Here is a 21441-nt window from a genome sequence, read left to right on the forward strand (position 1 = left end):
CATATACTGAACATGTATTTCCCGTCCCCTTCTCTCCCTGTGTCAGTCGCCATCTAACCCAGTTCCTTTCCAACAGCCCGCTGTTCCTACCGTCTTTTTCCACTCCATTTTCCTGCACAGTAATGTGTCTGGTCAATTGGTTGTAGGACAATGGTAAAGATCAGGTTTTGAAACAGCACTAACCTTCATTCTGAAATTGTTAATACAATGTACATAATAACCAGCTGAAATCTGGCCTCCACTGTAGACCACATACATTAAATCTAAATCCAATGAGTGATCCATCTTTCTTCTACTAAATTTGTTTTCCTTACTGTCACTGGTGCATTTTTTGCAGAAGGCAATGAATAGTGGAAGGAAGAATGAGGCAGTTCTAGCTAGCTATGAGGCGATTGTCAAATACTGCGAAGAGCCACGGTAATTTTTTTCTCATTTGACCTGAAATAACTTTCACATTCTGAATGCGGAAGCAAATCATTTTTGTGCTCTTAATAACTTGAGGTTTGATTATTTTACTGTTACAGCTGCAGACATGCCATAATAGCTTCATATTTTGGGGACAGCAAGCCTAAGGTATATGTTAGTAGAGCAGTTGCTCTGCCGCTGTAGTTTGTGATAACAAATACAGACCGTAAATGATCTAATAAACAACCCCTCTCTTTTTAACGCCTCCTTTCTAATTATAGCCCCCCTAAGCTGACAAGTTTGTATTAACGCCCGCCCCCTCTCTAACAAACGCCCCCTGTCTAATAATCGCCCTCTTCTCTGAAAACCACACATAAACTAGAAAAAATAAATAAAATAAATTTATTTGCGTTTTTGCTTAATTAGCACGGGAATTAATTAAGCGCAAAAAATGCGACCGCCAGCGAGAAAGACCATTGTAGAATGGGTGTTGACCACCTGGGCACGGCTCCCCACTGCGGTAATTACAAAGTCATTCAAGTCCTGCACGTTAAATCTAACCGTTGTTGGCTCTCAAGATGCAGAGATCCACTATTTCAAGAAAGGCCAACCATGCGAAGCAGGGGCAGAGCAGTTGAAGGCACAAATTTCTGTGCTTGATGAACCAACTCTTCCAGACCTATTTCAAGTAATAACTAACTCAGACATTGAAGAGGCCAGCGATGAAAATACCATGATGCTCGACGAGGACTCGGGTGTTGACATTGAGCTATAAGAACTTCCAGTACCCTTTTCCGCCGGTTTGTATGTACCATATACCGTTATGGATTTGTAGACAGTTTAGACTTATCTTCGGACGTACTTGATAGTCTGCTAAAGTTCTGTCATTTAGTTTATTATAATACCTTATTTAGTTTACCATGTTACAGTTATTAGAATAAACGCCTCTCTCTTTTAAATGCCTCTTATCTTTTTAACGCCCCCCTCGGACCCTTGAAATTCAATAAACGCCCCCGGCGTTTATTAGATCATTTACGGTACATGTACAGTGCCTATTTGATGCACACTTATTTACATGACCTGATGCAACTTTTGGGAAGTATACTGAAATCTTTTCCTTATGTGAATGGTTTACACAAGCGTTTCTAATTTTCCCAAAGCATATGGCCTTTCTCTTGTTTGTAACAGGCTTGAAGCCAACTTATGCTGCCCTTGTTAGAGAGAGGTCCTCTGTAGAGGGACATGAGTATAGTTTATACATATAATACTGGTCTATTCAAATAATTTGAATAGACCAGTGTTATATTTAACAATCATTCCACTTGCGCTTGTTGGATATGAGATGATTATAGCCAACTCAGCACTACGCACCTCGTTGGCTATCTATCATCTCATATCCAACACGCGCTACTTAACAGTAACTCACTTTCGCAAAAGAGAGTGTGATGGGAAACCAGACAGTCTTACAGTCACAGGTTCCCTTCCCTTGTCTGCTCTAGTCATGATAACACAGTTATATTTTATAATTACTTATATTGCAGTGTCCAAAAGGCTGTGACTACTGTAAGGACCCTGATGCAGTTGATGAGCTTGTAGATCACTGGCGAAGAGGTGTCATGGCAGGTGCGAACAGGAGTGTCTCAGCAGGAAGGACTTACATTGCATATGAATCATCCAGTGGAGAGGAACGTGACCTGTATGGAGGAGGCAAATGGGGATATGATAGAAAGTATGAGAATCAGATCACTTCTATAATATTAGGCTTAAGCTGGTTTTAAAAATTGCAAATACTCTTCGCACTATGATACCCTGAGGTTTCTATTCGTAGTGCCGTGGAGAGTTAGGCTATTAGATTGTTTAAGTTTTGGACCCGCCTGCAACTTGTCCGATCCAGCGCTGGTCATTAATACAGTTAATAACGCTGGGGAGATAAGTAAGACTTTTTGGTCACGCTATGGGAGTCGTATGTCACCCTGATCGTGGAGCGGTGTTGCCCCCCTAACGCTTAACATCACGTCGTTATTATTTGTCCGTTGGGATCTCTAGCTAACTTAATGGTAATAGGAACTGCGACATTAAATAGGCCATTAATTATCAAGTTGTTCTGAACCTCATTATGAAAGTGCAAGTGCAAAAGCTTTTCATGTGAAAATTAGTTTTGTTTGCATGTGAATAAAAACCAATTTTCATAACAAAATCTTTGTTGTTAGCCTCGCTTTCATAATGAGGTTCAAAGCAACTTGAAAATGCCCTATTTGCAATTAGCACATCTGAATGCTACACTATAGTGAGAGGTTTTCAGCGGAATCAGGCAACAAAAATAGTGGAGAAAACTCTGTTGTTCGAGCTCAGGAGAGCACATTTAATGTGCATAATAGTGTCCAGCAGGGTCGAACTGGTTCATTTTCAGCCAGTTTTGGTTGAAGTGTCTCAACAAAAGGCTTCATCAATTGTGGTAGTTTTAGTCGGAGTCAGAAATAAAGTGACTTGTTATTGGGCCAGGATAGCTACAATTTGTACTGGTGAAGAATAAAATATTAAATAATTATTAAGTACTAGAATGTTCTACCCATTTCAGGTAAGAGTAGTGCTAGTTGCAGACTGAGTTGACAAAAAAAATGATCTCCCCCAATAAAAAATCCACAGACTAACAGGAGTTTGGGTAGCTGATGATAGTAGTACAGTTGATGCGTCCTAAATCTGGGTATTTTCAGGGTATTCGAAGATGATGAAGATGAAGGAGATACCGAAGGAGGTTCAGAAGAAGATAGAGCTTTTAGGCGCAAACTTATCGCAGACGAGTTTAAGAAAAGACGGAAGGTAAAAATCGTAGTTGAAATTATACACATTTAAAAAGGAATGCTCGATTGGCAAGTCCGCCTGGGTGATTCTTTTCCATAGAAACTGGTTTTCGAAGCTTTAAATTCTTGCAGAAAACACAATAGGAAACGTTAGGAAACCAAATAGGATGGACGGATTAGGGATTTTTAAACATTGGACAAGATTAACTTTCGTGTGATATCATTTACGAATGATCTTGTGGCTTTAATGTATTTTATTGTATTTTGCAAATTCGCCAATCACCGGGCGGTTAACAGACAAAAGGATATTGCATCCTGTCTTACTTGGCCTATTTTAATAGGCAACCCATCCCCAAAAGTAAGAATTTAAACCAAGCCTAACCCACCATAATTCATTACTCTAAATCCAAGCTTGACCAGCTCCCTACTGAAGATACTGTTACCTCGGCAATTCGAAAAGTGACCACTCCACTTTTCCTGTAACTAGAGGTTTGGCACTGACGTTTTCGCTGCCAGGCAAGCTACAGAGACAGGCAAGCAATTCCTTGCACCCTCGCAATCCCCTCAACGACCTCCTTTCGTTAGTCTGGAATGGCTTCTCCTCCTTAGGATGACAGCGCGCTGGCCCAGTTTTGACTGTTCATGCAACTGAGACAAGTTCTGTACTCTATATATATGCGTTATTGACCAAGCGTGAGGTCAAGATGGCTGGATATTGGCCAAGTTCTTTTTTTGCGTTTTTATGGACCGAGACGAAGTCGAGGTCCATAAAAACGCAAAAAAAGAACGAGGCCAATATCCAGCCATTTTGACCGAACAAGCTTGGTCAATAAAGGATTTATTATATGGCTTTACCATCAAGTTAAAACTACAACAACAAAACAAAACACGGAATGAAACTGCTCTACTCGGAAAGAAATTCTTCATAGCCGGCCGGTGCAAGATTTATTTTCAGTGCATTTTTGGATTAGCATGTAATCGTGGAAAACAAGGATTCCTAAATAATTTTATTATCTTAATGCTCTAACTTTATAATGGCTTAAAGGGAGTATACAATTATTGAGAACGAAAAATTTAGATTTTCGCAAGAGCGGGAAGATTTGAATAGAATCCGGCAAACTCGCCATTTTCAGCCGATCGCGCGGTGGCGTAAACAATAAACATTTTTCAGGATTTTTACACAGTTTTCGGCTTCCAATCATTAATTCTTGAATGAAACAATAGATTTTGAGATTATATGCAAACATAAGCGGAAAAAAACCCCGGGTGAATCAGAAAACTGGGCGAAACTTTGACAAGATTTTGTTGTTTACAACAGGCAAGACACGGCTAAATTAAAAACGTGAGCTTCTTCAGCGAACTTGAAAAAAACACTTTTCTGAACTGCTCTAAACACTTAACGCAACTTCCACTACGCTATGATTTAAATACAGTGATTTCAATCCTAGAGAACTTATCAATTTGGCACTCGACTTGAGACAATAAGTTTTACAAAATCAATTCTTTCTAAAATTACTACACGAAGAGCAACTCACCGATTCAACTCACATTCATTGTAGCTGAAACAAAATTTTCACTACACCAGAACGATTCCATTCTCTTTCCTTTCCTTCAGGGAAATGTTGAGAAAGTTTACAAAACTTTTTAGTGAACGTTTTCCCCCAAAACAACGAGAAAATCGAAGAAAAGATTGCATTGTTGTTGGGATTAAACTTTCGATGCCAAGCGGACGGGCAACGGGTAATCCCGAGCGGGCAAGATAGCTCCATCTTGCCCGCTCGGGTAGCCAATCACAGCGCAGGATTCGACTCATCTTGCCCGCTCGCGGAGCCAGCCATATAATAAATTATCTTCTTGCCGTCTCCTTTGCAGGGAAAGCAACATGTGTCCCTTCCAGCCAGCCATATGTTGCCAGGTTAGTTTCATAGTACCGTTGTTTTTTTCTTTGCGAGAGAGAGAGAGAGAGCTCTGAAAATAGCAAACGTGTCTTGAGTGAGTGAAGAAACAATAGTTAGAAGAGAAAACGTATGAAGCCACTAATATTAAGGACGGTGCCTTCTAATACCGAAGTATTTTTTTGCGGTTTATGACTATGCTGGAAAAGCAGATCTTAGCAATGCCTACTGAAATCCAAAACGAAAATTGGGGGTAGCCACGCTTTTTTCAGAGATAATAAAGCAATAATATCTCTAAAAAGTGCCAAAATATAAAGCAATGTATGGGATTTTTTCTTAAATTGAAGCTTAATTATCTCTGAAAAATGCATGGTTACCCCCAATTTTCTTTCAAGATACCAAAAGCGTTTGCTAAGTTCTATTTTCTTGGTATAGTTTTAAACCGCGCAAAAATATCCCTGTATTAGCAGGCACCATCCATAGGAAATCCGAGTATATCGAGATGCGCAGAATGTATGCGCAGTAACAATAGTAGGCACCGTCCTTAAGTTTGCCGTGTTAAGGGTGCTGTCTGAAAAACACGCCAGTGATCTTTTTTGTACCGCCTTTACTTTCCATAAAAAAATGAAAAACAATGGCATGTAAATATCGATTAGCGTATGAGGCTATTTCGATAATCCTGCCGCAGAATACAAATGGAAATATCGGATTGAGCAATATCTGAATTCAATTTTTTTTCTATTCTCAAACTCTTTTTACATTTTATACAAATGTTATTATCATTTTTGTATCTATATAATACATTTTTTTTTTGCTTTATAAATTTAGTTAGGGGACCTAAAGTTACATAGGGCTAACCTCACGGTCCTCCTTTTCAGTTGTATCACATGTTTGAATTATTTGAATTAAGTGTTATTATTTAATTCCTACACTAACTTTACACGGAGCCATTTATCGTGATTTCTTTCATTTGTTAGGTCCCAACTGCCGTCTCAAAGAGGCTACAAACCATTTGCATGTCCCAAAGCTTACCATTAAGGTAGGATGACGAATTAATTTTAAATCTGTTTCATTCTTTGCGAAGTGCCGGAAATGCCGAAGACATGACTTGGGTCGCGGGAAGAAATTGCTTTGTCCTGAGCACATCAAACTCAGACAACAACTTATCGCGTGTGTTCAGCTGAAGTTGAGATGCTCAAAACAGATGTTACTGTGGTCACTACAAATCCGTGTTTCGTTTTTTCTTTTTCTTCGCCAGGTAAGGGAACATTGCTTTGGTCTTTTAGAAGAAGCAATGAAATCAAACATAAACCAGTGTTCCAAGATGGAGGAGAAAGCGAGGTAAGAACGTTTATCGAGTGAAATGGCGTGTTAAAGGGGAAGTATCACGCAAATTTGCTGTCATTTCAAAACCCAAAAATATTTGTCTGTCAGAAGAAGCATAAAATAATTGTCTAGTTTTGTTGTAAATTATCAGCCCAGTGCAATAAAACTGTCGATTAGTGCCTCTGGCCAGAGACAGACCAGGTCGGAATGGAATGGCTGTAACGTTTTCCAAGTTCTGGCATTTTTGTTTCCAGAATGCACTGGAACAGATCACGAGTTATTCCTTTCAAGAATTAAGTTGATTTATTTCCTCTCGTTCTAGAATTATTTTGTAGCTTAGAAGTGAAGGTCAAAAACCCTATTACACTTCCCCGTTAAGATAAGAATATGTCTGAGCTTTTCCCTGGGCCTCGATGGTCGTCAGTAATAACAAGGGGATCGTTAAAACGGGGTGACAGCCGAGAAGGACTTTACTGTACACTGTAAGTTAGTAAACGTTTTTAATAGGCCATTTCCGAGTTGCTGTGAACCTCATTATCAAAGCGAGGCTAAGTGCAAAACTTTTCATATGAAAATTAGTTTTGTTTAGACATAGTTAACTCTCATCGTTAACAGCACTTGGCTCGATTTGTTCTTAAACAAGAAGTTCCGCTATAAAAGGGCAAGCCCCTCCTTCATTTCACACCTTTGCGGACGCTGTTCAGTCGTGGCAAGTTGTTGGCTCAAGCGTCCTCTTAAAAATATGCCTCAAAATTTTATAATATCACCACAGCAATATACTATGGTTTACATATGAACGAAAACTAATTTTCATAATAAAAACTTTGCACTTAGCCTCGCTTTCATAATGAGGTTCACAGTAACTCGGAAATGGCCTATTACGTAACCATTGAGCTTCAATGTTTTGTGTTTTGTTTTGATTTTTGTGTTAAGGTTATTGTTTGACATGGAGTCCACTTCTGTTGATATTGAACACTCCATCTTCACGAACAGCAAGTCAGACATTGGTTACAAGACGGCAATGCTGAAAAAGGTAGCACCACTAAGGAAGCAAACCACTCGGAAAGATTCACTTGTGGTTGCTGTTAAGCCAAACTAATGTCGCATCTGACCAACAAAGAACAAGTAGCCTTGTAAAACAACCAGACAGTTGCAGACAGTTACAGTTTGCGGTAACAAGTGGAGGAAAAGCTATGTTGAGTTTTGTTTGGTTGAAATGCAGCAATTCAACTCTCATCGTTAACAGCACTTGGCTCGATTTGTTCTTAAACAAGAAGTTCCGCTATAAAAGGGCAAGCCCCTCCTTCATTTCACACCTTTGCGGACGCTGTTCAGTCGTGGCAAGTTGTTGGCTCAAGCGTCCTCTTAAAAATATGCCTCAAAATTTTATAATATCACCACAGCAATATAAGATATCAAGTTATAATTTGTTTAACAAGGGTTATTCTGAAAACTAAGCCAATTTTATCGGTAAAAGCCGATGAAAAAGGCGCATGTTGTTTGTCAGTTGTTTACGATCTGATGGTTGATTGACAACTGAAGTGGCCAGGCCCCTTTTGTACCGGAACTTCCTGTTTAATACCATTTATGTAACGAACTCCGGCCTGACTCTCGCTTGGGTTTACTCTCGCTACCTTCTGTAAGATCTTAGCGTACATTTTCTTTTGCACTCTCTTTTGTTCGTTAGTTGTTCACACATTTTCGCCCCAGTTCACCTTATTTATGACTATTTTTGTTCCGCTTTGTGTTTCGCACCTTTTCATTAGCATTTACTTGTTGTATATGTTGTTAGTTTATTTAGCATAGTTTTGTTAAGTTAATTTTGTGGTTTTAAACTCGGATTTACGGCGTGGTCCATAAATCGTACAACAGCAGACGCTGGGCAGTTTTCCTTCTCTCGGTTTGCCGAAGTATTCAATTTTTTGTCGATATAGAGACTCTTCGATGTAAGTTATTTGTTGCCCGTTTGTTCGTTGTTTGTATCATTCGAGATCAAATTTAATAATCTTTTATTTATTATTGTTTAAACCTTCTTCTTCATCATCGTCTTCGTTTTTTCGCTTATTAGCGATTGAACAAGAAGTTCCGATGTAAAAGGGCAAGCCCCTCCTTCATTTCACACCTTTGTGGGCGTGAGATGCAAATTTAGGCGCCGTTTAGTCGTGGCAAGTTGTTGCCTCGAGCGTCCCCTGCAAAAATATGCCTCAAAGTTTCATAATCTCACCATAATAATTTAAGATATCAAGTTCTAATTTGTTTCACAGGGTTTATTCTGAAAACTAAGCCAATTTTATCGTTAAGGGTCGTAGAAAAAGACACATGTTGTTTGTCAGTTGTTTACTGATGGTTGATTGACTACTAAAGGTGAGAATGGCCAGGCAAAGCCCCTTTCATACCGGAACTCTTTGGTCAATTATTTTTTTGTTGACAATGACTCAGATTCCTTTTATATCGGAACTTCCTGTTTAAATGCTGTGAAGTGTATTTTAAAAGTTTCTATTATTGTCTTAGTGAAGCTTTTTGGTAGTTACACCTTCATGAGGCAAGTAAACATTTTATCTAAGTTCCTCTGATCGTTTTTTCAATGGTAGGTTGGCGAGGTGAAGTCCTGTACTGCTAGCGGCACCATGTATGTTTGGAGCGTAGCTTCTGAAGGTCCTGGGAAAGAATGTAACACAACATCGTCAAGCACCATGACCACGAATGTAATTGACGCCAAGGAGGTGTGTATTTAGTATATCATAGTATTTTAATGCCAAAGTTTTTCAGTTTTTTCCTGTTCTCCATTACACCTAGCGAGGGTTCCTTTCCTACTCTCTTACTTCATTTTGTTTCCGTAACTTTTGTTTATCTTCCTCTCTCTCTACGGCATATCTATGTGCAGACAAAGTTTGTTTAACTGGTCTAGAGGTTTTTTTTTTTTGTGGGAGAGTTTACCGGGCGCATGATTAACAGAGAGATGTAGAGTCGAGCTTACGGCAAACGGCAAACTTGAGATTCGCGTTTATATTTTCTTGAAAATATGGAAACATAGTTAGAATAGTGCAAAATAATCCTGGCCTTTGATTTTAACGTACTGAAATTTACTAAGAAACTGAAAACAGCGAGCGGCAAATGTTGGGTAAACATGGTCACGTGATCATTTCTGCCGATTGCCGTAAAAGTGATTCTGATGATTGATTCTAATGACAATAACGTTAAACGTCTTTTATGAATTTGTCTTTTTCTGTCTTTTTTTAGACCAGTGAAACTAGTTAAAGAAGTTAAGATTCGCATATGCTCCTTTGTGTTGTCGAGGAATGTTTGTCCGAACATTACATAAGAACCAAATAACGCAAAGGCAGCAAAACCAAAGTGTATCTTCCCTCGTGGAATGTAGGAATGACTGCGTCTCATATGTAGAAATACAGCAAATCCCCCTGTCTTCTCATATTTTCACACACTCTTCCGTACCCAGAGCATGAATCGTTCGGTCCCGTTAGCGTTACCATTTTTCATCAGTAAGAGGACAGACTTATTTACTACAGGTATCATTTTGGTACAGAATAGAAGATGTGAAAAAAGGATGTAGATAACCAATAGATCATTTCCGAGTTGCTGTGAATTATTATGAAAGCGAGACTTAGTGCAAAGGTTTTCCTACGAAAATTAGTTTTGTTTGCATGCGAATGAAAACTAAGTTTTCTTAATGAAAAACTTTGCACTTAGCCTCGATTTCATAATGAGGTTCAAAGCAACTCGGAAAAGGCCCATTGCCTTCTATCACGTTTTATACTGCTGAAGCAGGAAACAGAGGAGGGTGTCAGTAAGGATTGCACACCATTTGTGTCTGCTCTTCAGTTGGTGGTGAGTTGAATTCACGAGTAACCAAAGTCTTAAACTTTTAGTATACTTAGGTGGCTTTTACGGAAATCCAGTTGATGCTTTGCTTAAAAGGTAAAGATAAAATCGCACTCGAGCCTAAGGAGCCCACAATTAAGCCGGTTTCTGTTGCATGAAGCAATGGAGAGCATTGCTACTCTCCCCTGGAAGGAATGCTCGTCCATCGCCGGGTTACCCCCAACAATATGTCGCTGTATCCATTTTTACACTTGGGTGAAGAGAGACAACGAGGAACAAAGGAAATAAAAATTGCACAGCACTGCAGAGACCAAATTAATCCGGTTAGCGGTTAGCGTGGTTAGCGTGTGGGGATTCGAGCCTCGAACCACCGTCAAATTGAAGTCCCATACGCTAACCACCACACCACTCCACATATCTCCAATATACCAATTAATTACTCGTCTTCATTACCTTTCACACAAGTAGGTGCACAAGGCCAGTACAGTGTATCCAGAGCGCTCCAGTCACACCATCCCTTAGTCTGCCCACTCCTCTTTTCACTACTAACCACCATCCTTAATGCCAACGTGATGTAATCGTTATCAATGATTTCCGGCGGTCTTTTCTTTTAGAAATCAAGCAACAGGATAACAAAGGAACCTGATGTCTTTAATCAGCCTCAAAAGGTATTCTTTTAAAGTGCCCCTGGGACGAAAATTTCATTTTCCATCTTTTTGCATTTTCGTGTAGAATATGACCTTCTTACTCATGTTACCAAATTTCAATCCTTTACGGCGATTGGAAGTATTTTTTTTTTTAGCTTTTTATTCGAGATTTCACGGCCGCCATTACTTGGCCTTGTTCCGGAAGTTAAGGCTCAAATTACAGGAAGTGACGTCATTGGCTCAACACGAAAAATTCCACATGGCTAATTTTCATACGGATTCTACAGCAGAATAGAGTTTATGAAGTAGAATCCATATGAAAATTAGCCATGTGGAATTTTTCGTGTTGAGCCAATGACGTCACTTCCTGTAATTTGAGCCTTAACTTCCGGAACAAGGCCAAGTAATGGCGGCCGTGAAATCTCGAATAAAAAGCTAAAAAAAAAATACTTCCAATCGCCGTAAAGGATTGAAATTTGGTAACATGAGTAAGAAGGTCATATTCTACACGAAAATGCAAAAAGATGGAAAATGAAATTTTCGTCCCCGGGGCACTTTAATCGCTTGGTATTCATACATACATTCGGTGTAATACGAGACTCGTTGGGGAGGAAAGATTGCGTGACGAGCGAAAAGAGCGTCTTCGAGGGAGGCTAACGACACTAATGCATCATCATCACGTCAACAACAACAACAACCAACAATTTATTTGAAAAATAACGGAATGAATGGCTTGTCCCGCAAATAGTTACAAAACTAATCGAGGCAGGACAAGACGAATACAGGAACACTTGAGAAAAGGAACAAGAACTTACAAATACAGACATGCAAAAACTTTATGTAGTAACACGTCTCCGAAGTTGTGTTGAAAAACTCGAGAAACGTTTATCGTTAGCTGAACATGTTACTGCTTATAAATAAGAAGGAGAAAAAGAAGAGGAGGGAAGGATCGAGGTATGCTGGACAAAGGAAGAGAAGCATTGTTACCCGTAAACCTTGTCTCCATTATTTTATTATTTTTTGTCTGTTGAGTTGCGTGGTTTGTCTTCATCTGTACTTAACGAAGATTTCAGTCTTGTCAATTAAATTTTGTTTCCTATAGAATCTTCCTTCCAGAGTGGTGCCAACCATAAAGTATTTCTTTGAAAACGAGTAAGTAACTAGTCTTGGTTTGGATGAATTGTTTACTCGTTTTACAAGTTAACTTAACGTTTTGTGAACTCTTGATTAATGAAAGAGTTGAAATGGTTTAAGAAACTAAAAGGTACAACTGTATCTTTGAAAATCTTCTCATTTTATGCCACCTTATTGTGTTTAGAAATAAAACTGATGATGTGAAGAAAGAAAGTGAAGACGACGATAGAGCTGATCTCACAGCAAACAGCCACAAAAGACCGGCTTCTCAGGTTAGTTTATGCTTCCCCTTTTCGTGTTCCAGTGATGATCAACATTTGAAGGGCTCAGAGCGTAACCGACCTATGTGCACGTCAAGTCGCTTTGTGTTATTTTGGCTCAGATTCACCGGAGGTTTTGCATGTGGCCTTGAATTTCTACAGGAAACGTCGTTGCTCCAATGTTTTATCCGCTCCTTTGCGCTTCGTTTTTTTGATAAAATCGAGAATCTTGCCCATAATCATTGGTTTTTATTGCAAACGAAGCGTAAAACAGCGGATAAAACATTGGAGCAAAAAACAAAAACTCCGGTGAATCTGAGCTAAGACAACAAAAAGCGATCTGAAATGTGCACACCAAAGTTATCGTCTGAGTCCTTCATTTATTTCTCTTCACATTACATACCTGGACAAAACAGTGAATAATAACAGTAAGGAAAAAACTTTGACTCAAAGTGTGCAATCAAGACAGCCACGAAGAGCAGGGTCGAAACTAAACACTGTGACTGAGACTTGAATTTCCACCTGCGGCTCTACACGGAAATGCTGTTGTTTCACGCATGTAGACTTGTGGAATTTATATATTATATCACATCACCAAAGGCCTTAACGTAAAGTTTCGATCTTCGCCATTCATGGCACCTTGTGAATTAAGTCCTTTAGGGTCTTTTTCCTGCTGTTAATGTACGTTTAATTGTTAATCAATTAAGTACATTATTCATTTCTTTGTTCGTTTCTTCGTTCTTCATTCATTCATTCATTCATTCATTCATTCATTCATTCATTCATTCATTCATTCATTCATTCATTCATTCATTCATTCATTCATTCATTCATTCATTCATTCATTCATTCATTCATTCAGTCAGTCAGTCAGTCAGTCAGTCAGTCAGTCAGTCAGTCAGTCAGTCATTCTTTCATTCGTTCGTTCGTTCCTTCGTTCGTTCATTCATTCATTCATTCATTCATTTATTTGTTTATTTATATTTTTCATTCCATCAAAAAGGATTTTTGGTGGTTGGACAAGGAACTTCCCTCAAATAAAAAGACCAAACTGGAAGATAATCAAACGTCAGACCCAGGTACACACATGGAGAGTGAAAAAGACTTGAAAACCACGAAGACTAAGAAAGAAGAAAGGATTACTAACGTAACGCAGGTAAAAAAAAAAAGAACGATCGATCGATCGATCGATCGATCGATCGATCGATCGATTGATTGATTGATTGATTGATTGATTGATTGATTGATTGATTGATTGATTGATTGATTGATTGATTGATTGATTGATTGATTGATTGATTTTTCATCACAAAGGATTTTTGGTGGTTGGAGACAGGACTGGAAAAGAAACACGTGCCAGATCATAGTACACACCGTAAAACGGAAGGTGATGTGAAGAATATGGACAGTAGGAAAGAAGAAAAGATTGCTAAAACAGCGCAGGTGATTTGAATTGCCATTTGGTTGGAATTCAGAGAGTGGTTTTCAATTAAGTGTCGAAAGTAATTCGCGTTTGGTTTGGTTTTGCTTTGCTACGCTCTGTGATTGGTTAGAAAAACTCGCGGCAATTTCTCAACCAATGAGAAGCAAAACTAAAACCAGTCGTGACTTGCTCGCACGCGTTTCCCGCGCTTGGAGCCGTTTGCATTATTTGCTTCGAGTTCTGATTGGTTGATAGGCCTTATCACGGTTTTCGACGCCATTTTGACGAGTAGGCAAACACGTCTTGAAATAACAGTGTTTGTATGGAAATTCGATGTACATTTGTCTGTATAGCGAACCAGCCGTGAACTGCAACTAAAAATAGTTCGCGGGAAAAAAATACAGGGAAAATGTATGGAAAGTTCAAAACACGACTGGACGCTTTCTGGCACAGCTACATCCCTCCAATTTTTTTTTTCTTAAAATCCTTTTCATATTTCCAAAAGTTTCAGAAGCGATGTTTTATGAAAATTATTTGACAGCGGATTTCCTTACAAACACTGTTATTTCAAGACGTGTTTGCCTATACTCGTCAAAATGGCGTCCAAAACTGGTATAAGGCCTATTGCGGTGTTTGCGTTTATTGTGATGGGTCAGAGTGATTTATCTGGTTTTGCTTCTACGACCCTCATTTGAAACCGCTCTATAGTTCTAAAAAAAAACGTCCATCAAAGAGTTTGCTTCGTTTTTTTTTTTTTAATATATAAATAAATAAATAAATAAATAAATTTCCAGAACATTCAAAAAAAAAAAAAAAAATGAAAAGAAGAGTTTGCTTCGCAATGCAGCATGGCTGAAAACTCAGCAGGACGTTTACCAAGTGATTTCTCAGATTGGCAAAATGGTGAAAATGCAAAGTTGAATGGGTAAACTTATGTTAGTTTTTCGTGGAGTGTTGATGTTTAATTTTTTTTATTTCAACCAGAAGGGATTTTGGTGGCTGGAAGACGAACTTTCTGTAAATAGGAAGAGCACAATAGAAGATTATCTAAAGGCTGGAAATGATCAGGCAAATACGAGGACTTCGGGTGAAGTTTCTTTCAAAAAAGTCTTAGAATTGAAACCTTTGAAACCCGTTAAACAAACGCTAAACACAAGGGCGTCAAGCAAGCTTAAAGATAGTTCGACAGAAGGTCAAAAACGTGGCAGCAGTTCACACAAGGAAGGTGGCCGCGTTAATGAAAGTTCAACATCAAAACCAAGTACACGAACCGGACGAAAAGGCATTCACGATAGGGGGAGGTCTGGTGAAGGGTCGTCGCATGGTCACCATGGTAACATGTCCCCTGGAGACCCTGCTGGGGTAAAGGACGTGGCCGATGTGGTTGTTAAGTACTTGTCTCCTCATCTCAAACAGGGAGCAATTGTATCCAAGGTAATCGTATACATTGTTTTGCAGCCAATTGCAGTGTTTAATAGCGTCTAACATTTTGCAGTTATTGGCACAGGAAACGACAAATAAACTAAAACTAGTGACCTCTATTGGCATTGTCTTTGTATCTCCAACAGACTATGTTGACCCCGCAAAAGATATTAACTGACAGTTACTCGTTTTCAATATTTTACCAAGGTAGTATACCTTTCTTGAATGCCAGAAACCGTAATAAATACATCTGGCCCCAGTTGTTCAAAGAGCGGATAACTTTATCCACTGGATAAGTCACTATCCAGTGGAGCAAATGTACTCCACCTAGCGCCTTATCCAAGTTCTCCACACGATCCCATACTTAAATTTGATATATGCTTTCACCCTATCCACCATTATAGGGCTATTAAGAAAATCTTGCACACATTTTATCCTATTGTGTTTATTCTGTCGTTCGCTGTTTTCACTTTTTCAGCAAAATTGAGTAACCCTCCGTCAGCATCAAGGCCAGGATTATTTTGCACTATTGAACGCGAATCTCACGTTTGCCCTTTGCCGTAAACGCAATTGTAAATCTTTCCAGTGTTAAGTACAAGTTCAGATGAAAGTTTGTTCCCCATATAAGACCATTTTATCTTCTTTCAGCGCGTCCTTAGAAATCAACATTCCAGTTTTATTCAATATTATATTGATTTCTTTTTTGTCCCTTCAACAGGCTTTGTTTAAGTTTTTAGCTCGCTGCATCACCCACAGAGTCGTGCAATCTGAACAAGCGTCATCTCCCTCCTCAAGTGAGTATTACTACTGTCCAAGCATCTGTGTTATACTACTACACCAATACATGGAGATGTGATCTACTCTGGAAAAAATTTCAATCTTACTTAGGTCTGATCCAGATTTCAAAGTTTTAAACTGTATGCTGTTAGAACGTTGCTTCACTGAATTGTGCACAGAGCGATTTTCAATTGAATTTCTCAAACTTATTAATAATTCACAGGAGAAAACAAAGGAAATCACTACCGTGAAGGAGCTTTGGAAATGCGATATTAATTATCATAAAATCTGGTGAACTTTTGCTTTGAATTTTCTACCAATTGTTAATGGTTTGAAAATCACGTTACTTTTTCAACCAATAGTTTGGGTTCAATCGAGTGTCGAAAGTAGTTTTGTGTTTTGTGTTTGCTTTGATTTTGCTTTACTACGCTATCTGATTGGTTCGTAAAACAAGCCCCACTTGCTCGACCAATGAGAAACAAAACCGAAAACCAATCGTGACTAACAACGCGACTTGCACGTTTTTGGCCGGTTACGTGTATTTGATTCGAATTCTGATTGGTCTGTTGTGTTGTTTACGCCTCTCCCCCAGTCTCTTCTCGTTTAATTCTCCTCGCTCCAGTCTCGCTGCGCTGTGAGCGCACCCTCTCGACTAACCAGAAAGGGACTGCTTGCAGTCTAGTTGTGATTGGTTAGAATAATTACTTTGATTTTGGTTTTACGACATTCATTTGAAGACCGCTCGAAGAGACAAACCCCAAACCAATCGCGCCTTGCTTGCACGCGTTTTCCCGCGCTTGGCGCCGGTAACATGTATTTGCTTCGAATTGTGATTGGTTCATTGTGTTGTTTGCGTTTGTTGTAATTGGCCAGAGTAATTACTTTTTACGATGCTCAATAGAAAAGTTACATGTTCTTTCTTAACTTCATCCACTCTTGACTGTGAAAGAGAGTATCTTCTGGGCGCAATGAAGCACTTGGGGCGTTTTCTATTTGTCAGTTTGTAAACAGGACGCGCCATTTTGAATAGCTTGTCACAGGGGGCGCTCACATCAATTATTAAAAAAATGTAGTAGAAAAACAGGCCATTTCCGAGTTGCTTTGAACCTCATTTAATATGAAAGAGAGGCTAAGTGGAAAGTTTTTGTTATGAAACATTAGTTTTCATTCTTATGCAAACAAAACTAATTTTCATATGAATAGTTTTGCACTTAGTCTCGCTTTCATAATGAGGCTCACAGCAATTCGGTTTCCTTTGTTGTAGGTCGTGTCCGTTCTGCGAGTGGCGGCCATTTTAAATAATTTAGGCTCGGTCGTGTATCGCGAGAAATGGGACCAAGTTTTAACATTTACCTATTTATATATTTCTCTGTAAAATACGCAATTCAGTCTAATGACTGCGATGTATTTTTGAATAAACAGTCTATTCTATTCTGTTCTATTCTATTCTAACTTTCGGAATTCCTCGGAAATTTCCGACCTCTTACCGAGAATACTAGAATTTTCCGATTAGTGAACGCTACTTAGCTCACGTTTGTCTCTTGTTACAGGAAAACTGGAAGTAAAATCGACTGTGAAGAAGCTGTTTGAAGTGTGCAAGAAATTTAAGCAGGAGAGTGACTGGGATAGATACATCAGAGTTATGGAATCGGGGAAAGCAAAGTGACGTGAAGAGCAACAACTTGAATTATTTGTAGAGATTGAAATTTAATATTACATTTCGATAAATTTATGAATATATAAGCCTTTTAAGCGAGATGTTCCGCTGTTAGAAGGATTACACTTCCTTAATTTCCTTAATTTCACATCTTTTTGTCGAGTCTTGTGAACTAATTATGCTTAGATCCTTTGACCCCGAATAGTGGCAAGCTTCTAGCTATAGCTTTCCCCTACAATATCACAGCTCAATCAAACGGAAGACATGAGAATGAAACAAAATGATTACCCCTACGATAAAATGTCTTGATGTTGAAGCAAATTCTCCCAACTAGTAAAGTAAGAAATATATGGAAAACAGAGAAGGGAATTTGCATGTTGATATCTAGACCGAAAGGGTTCCAAAAACAAAAATCTCGTGACCTCACTTTAAAGGGGAAGTATTACGAAAATTTGCTGTCATTTCAAAACCTAAAAATGTTTGACTGTCAGCAGAAACAACGAAATAATTGTCAAGTTTGTTAAAAATTATCACCCCAGTGCAATAAAACTGTCCATTAGTGCCTCTGGCCAGAGACAGGTTTGGTCGGTTTGGATTGAAACTTGAAAAATATTAGGCTAATGTTTTTCAAGTTCTCGCATTTTTGTTTCCAAAATGCGCTAGAACAGATCACGAGTTGTTTCTTTTAAGAATTGAGTTGATTTCGTTCCTCTCGTCATTCTAGACTTGAATTATTTGGCAGCTGATTGAAAGTCTTATTTCATCATTTTTACGAAAGATATCAAAAACCCCATGAAACTTTTCCTTTAACTTTCAATTAATTTAGAATTACGTTTTACTGCAAACGGCAGAAATGACCACGTGACCATGTTTATCCTGTACATTTGTCGCTCGCTGTTTTGATTTACTCAGTAAAACTGATTATTTCTGCGTTAGCATAAAAGGTCAGAATTATTTTGCACTATTCTCATCTATTTATTCGATTTTTCGAGAAAACATAAACGCAAATCTCACGCTTGCCGTTTTCCGTTTGTCGTAAACGTGATTCTAAATCTCTATTAGGATTCGGGCAAATTTCCTGTGTAGCTAGTGATCCTAGGAAAGACACATGTTGTTTTCCGGAGTGTTTGTCTGACAGCTGAAACAGAAGATGAGGGATTCTTTTTATATCGGAACTTCTCGCTTAAATGGAATCGAATTTAGGAGTAGTAATGGCTACATGTTTTCGAATTGTTACAGCTAAAAATATGAAATATAAATATTGGGACAAAATTTAAAATGCAAAGCTAATGTTGACAACAATTTGTCGCGTTCAAATATTGAAAGTGCTATTTATTTTTCTAAACCAAAGGTTAGGTATGTACTTGCAAGAATATTAAAGAAGACAATGTTGACAGAGGTGATTTATATAATTTACTATACAAACTTAATGCCGGTCAAAAATTGTTGAACCGATATTTATTTTTCTAGTCAAAAGTTAAGGTATATATTTCCAAGAACATTAATAAAGGCGATGTTGAGTTTGAAATCGAGAGAGTCTGCAAAGAGTCTTTGTTTGCTCGGACCAGAGCAACGGGATCAATAAAAAGATTGCAGGGATACATTAAATAGCCGGTCCACAATAGTGGCGTTTCCGTGCATACTTCAACCTTGACGTAATGTTTAAAACACGAGCAGCAGTGTTTTATCGGGATTTAAAACCACGAGGCGCAGCCAAGTGGTTTTAGACCCGATAAAACACGTGCTGCGAGTTTTTTGAATGGCTTCAAAAACATTCCTGGAAAAGCGTGTGTCGAGAGAGTTCATACGATAATGCTTTTGTGAACGTTGGAAATTAGCACACGAGAAAAACAATAAACATCGCATACTTTTATCGGGTTTTAAAACCACTCCACGTGATATTTTATCGACCATTTGATTGGTCAATGGGCTTATGAATTATTAATGAGTTTGTGAAGAGCTTTCTCAGTGACTCCAGGTTGGGGGTATAAAACAGATGACATTGATTACTGTATAACTAGAATCGAAAACTTCCGGAAAACGAGAAGTTAAAAGTAGTCCATCATCACCTTAAATTAATTTTACCACTGATCTCTTGGAAAATTCCCTGATAAGTTCTCAATCCCCTGGTTCGTATTGACAGAGCAACTGCATCTTTTAAGAAGTTTAAAGGTGAGATAGATTTGTTAATGTCCTGTAGTTTCTGAAATTTTCGTGTGTGGCAGTCAACCATCTTGACGAGATAAATATGATCAGAGATTGACAAGAGGGTGTTAACGGGGATCAGAGTCCTGCGTTCCTGTACGGAAGACCAATAGATTTAAAAGGATCTTTTTTTTTTTCTGAGGGAGGAGGGAAGAAGGGGATGAAGATGGACTCTTGCGACGGCAACCCGTCTCCATCGGATCCGATGGAGTCCGTTTTCCGGCATATTACACCCCCCTCCTTAACTATAATATGCTGTATATTTACTAAGTATCTCGCAAACTGACATGCCGCAGTCCGATGGACTCTTGCCACGACAACCCGTCTCCATCGGATCCGATGGAGTCCGTTTGCCGACATTTTCCACCCCCTCCTCAACTATAATATGCTATATATTTACTAAGTATCTCGCAAACTGACATGCGGCAGTCCGATGGACTCTTGCCACGACAACCCGTCCCCATCGGATCCGATGGAGTCCGTTTGCCGACATATTCCACCCCCCTCCTTAGCTATAGTATGCTGTATATTTACTAAGTCTCTCGCGAACTGACACGCGGCAGTCCGATGGACACTTGCCACGGCAACCCGTCTCCATCGGATCCGATGGAGTCCGTTTGCCGACATTTTCCACCCCCACCTTAACTATAGAATGTTGTATATTTACTAAGTCTCTCGCGAACTGACTTCTGGTGAGTCGGGTTGTTCATGGACTTCGTCCATCGGACTCAGTTTGGGTGTATTGGACAACCCTCACTTTTCAGGGACACCGTATTTTAGGGAAGGGCTTGTTTTTGGGTGGGGCCTACTACTGGACTGAACTTTGCGTTTCAACGTTGGTTGGGTTTAGCAAAAAAAAAAAAAAAGAATTCCGCTAGTTACATACTAATTTTCTTGATCCTTTTGTGTATGCCTTGCAGCACACGATGGGGCGGTCCGCTCCAAACTAACAGTTTAAAACAGCTAACCGTTACGGTACATCTGGTTATATTCGAGAGGGACTATTATCGGAAGGATTTTAAAACTGGTAGAGCAATAATTGAAAACCTAGACTAATTTAAATAGGTTTGCTTTGATTCCAACAAGTCTCTTAGATTTTCTAGTAGGCTCCGGGGACCGAGTGGGACAGGGGGCGCTCCAAAGTATTTGACTCGATTCGCCACCATTTGTTACTGGCTAAGTTGCAAGCTTATGGTCTTCACGATTCTGCCATTAACCTGATTCAGTAATACCTTGGTAGTAAGTTAGTAAGTAAGTAAGTAATTTTATTTAAAGTGGCACTCCACTTAGCTCAAAGCTACTTTGCAGGAAGCCCGATATAGAAATAATATTAAAAGTAAAGTAAAATACTAACTTTAAATATCAGAGCGACTTCAGCGGTTAAATGCAACGGGATTGTGTCAGAGTGGTTACTCATTAGCTGTGGAGTGTCACAAGCCGGAGCCTCTGAATAGGTCCGATTCTTTTCAATACTTTTGTGGACGATGTTAATCTCCGACTTTATATTATGCCGGCGACGCAACGCAGTATGTAGCTCAAGAGTGCCCCATCGCTCTGGAAGTAGTCCACCGTACCTGAAACAAAGTAAAGATGTTCATGTCCAAAAAAGTCACCCTACTTACAACAGAACGCTGTCAGCTATTTCGGTA

The 21441-nt window shown here is 39.0% G+C and overlaps 1 protein-coding gene across 3 annotated transcripts in view; it reads left to right on the top strand.

Moving 5' to 3' along the window:
- LOC146463838 (ATP-dependent DNA helicase Q5-like) overlaps positions 1 to 19119 on the top strand; it is a 31994-nt gene extending 12875 nt beyond the window's left edge. Inside the window, exons 8-26 of one of the 3 annotated variants that reach the window (XR_014856801.1) lie at positions 338 to 417; positions 525 to 573; positions 1947 to 2134; positions 3120 to 3225; positions 5079 to 5121; positions 6079 to 6140; positions 6360 to 6442; positions 7361 to 7460; positions 9019 to 9150; positions 10214 to 10273; positions 10882 to 10935; positions 12017 to 12066; positions 12233 to 12320; positions 13312 to 13464; positions 13623 to 13751; positions 14716 to 15165; positions 15872 to 15947; positions 17481 to 18125; positions 18167 to 19119. Coding sequence is in view for 2 of the 3 variants with exons in the window: in XM_085084021.1 (XP_084940147.1) it covers positions 338 to 417; positions 525 to 573; positions 1947 to 2134; positions 3120 to 3225; positions 5079 to 5121; positions 6079 to 6140; positions 6360 to 6442; positions 7361 to 7460; positions 9019 to 9150; positions 10214 to 10273; positions 10882 to 10935; positions 12017 to 12066; positions 12233 to 12320; positions 13312 to 13464; positions 13623 to 13751; positions 14716 to 15165; positions 15872 to 15947; positions 17481 to 17596 (2019 nt within the window). In the remaining variant the exon portion in view is untranslated. Of the gene's footprint in view, positions 1 to 337; positions 418 to 524; positions 574 to 1946; positions 2135 to 3119; positions 3226 to 5078; positions 5122 to 6078; positions 6141 to 6359; positions 6443 to 7360; positions 7461 to 9018; positions 9151 to 10213; positions 10274 to 10881; positions 10936 to 12016; positions 12067 to 12232; positions 12321 to 13311; positions 13465 to 13622; positions 13752 to 14715; positions 15166 to 15871; positions 15948 to 17480 lie in introns of all 3 variants that reach the window. The other 2 variants (XM_085084021.1, XM_085084022.1) reach the window with 2 other exon arrangements.
- The last annotated feature ends 2322 nt before the right edge of the window (positions 19120 to 21441 follow it).

The sequence above is a fragment of the Pavona decussata genome, unplaced genomic scaffold (genome assembly GCF_977016875.1).
Source record: "Pavona decussata unplaced genomic scaffold, jaPavDecu1.1 SCAFFOLD_174, whole genome shotgun sequence".
NCBI lineage: Eukaryota > Metazoa > Cnidaria > Anthozoa > Scleractinia > Agariciidae > Pavona > Pavona decussata.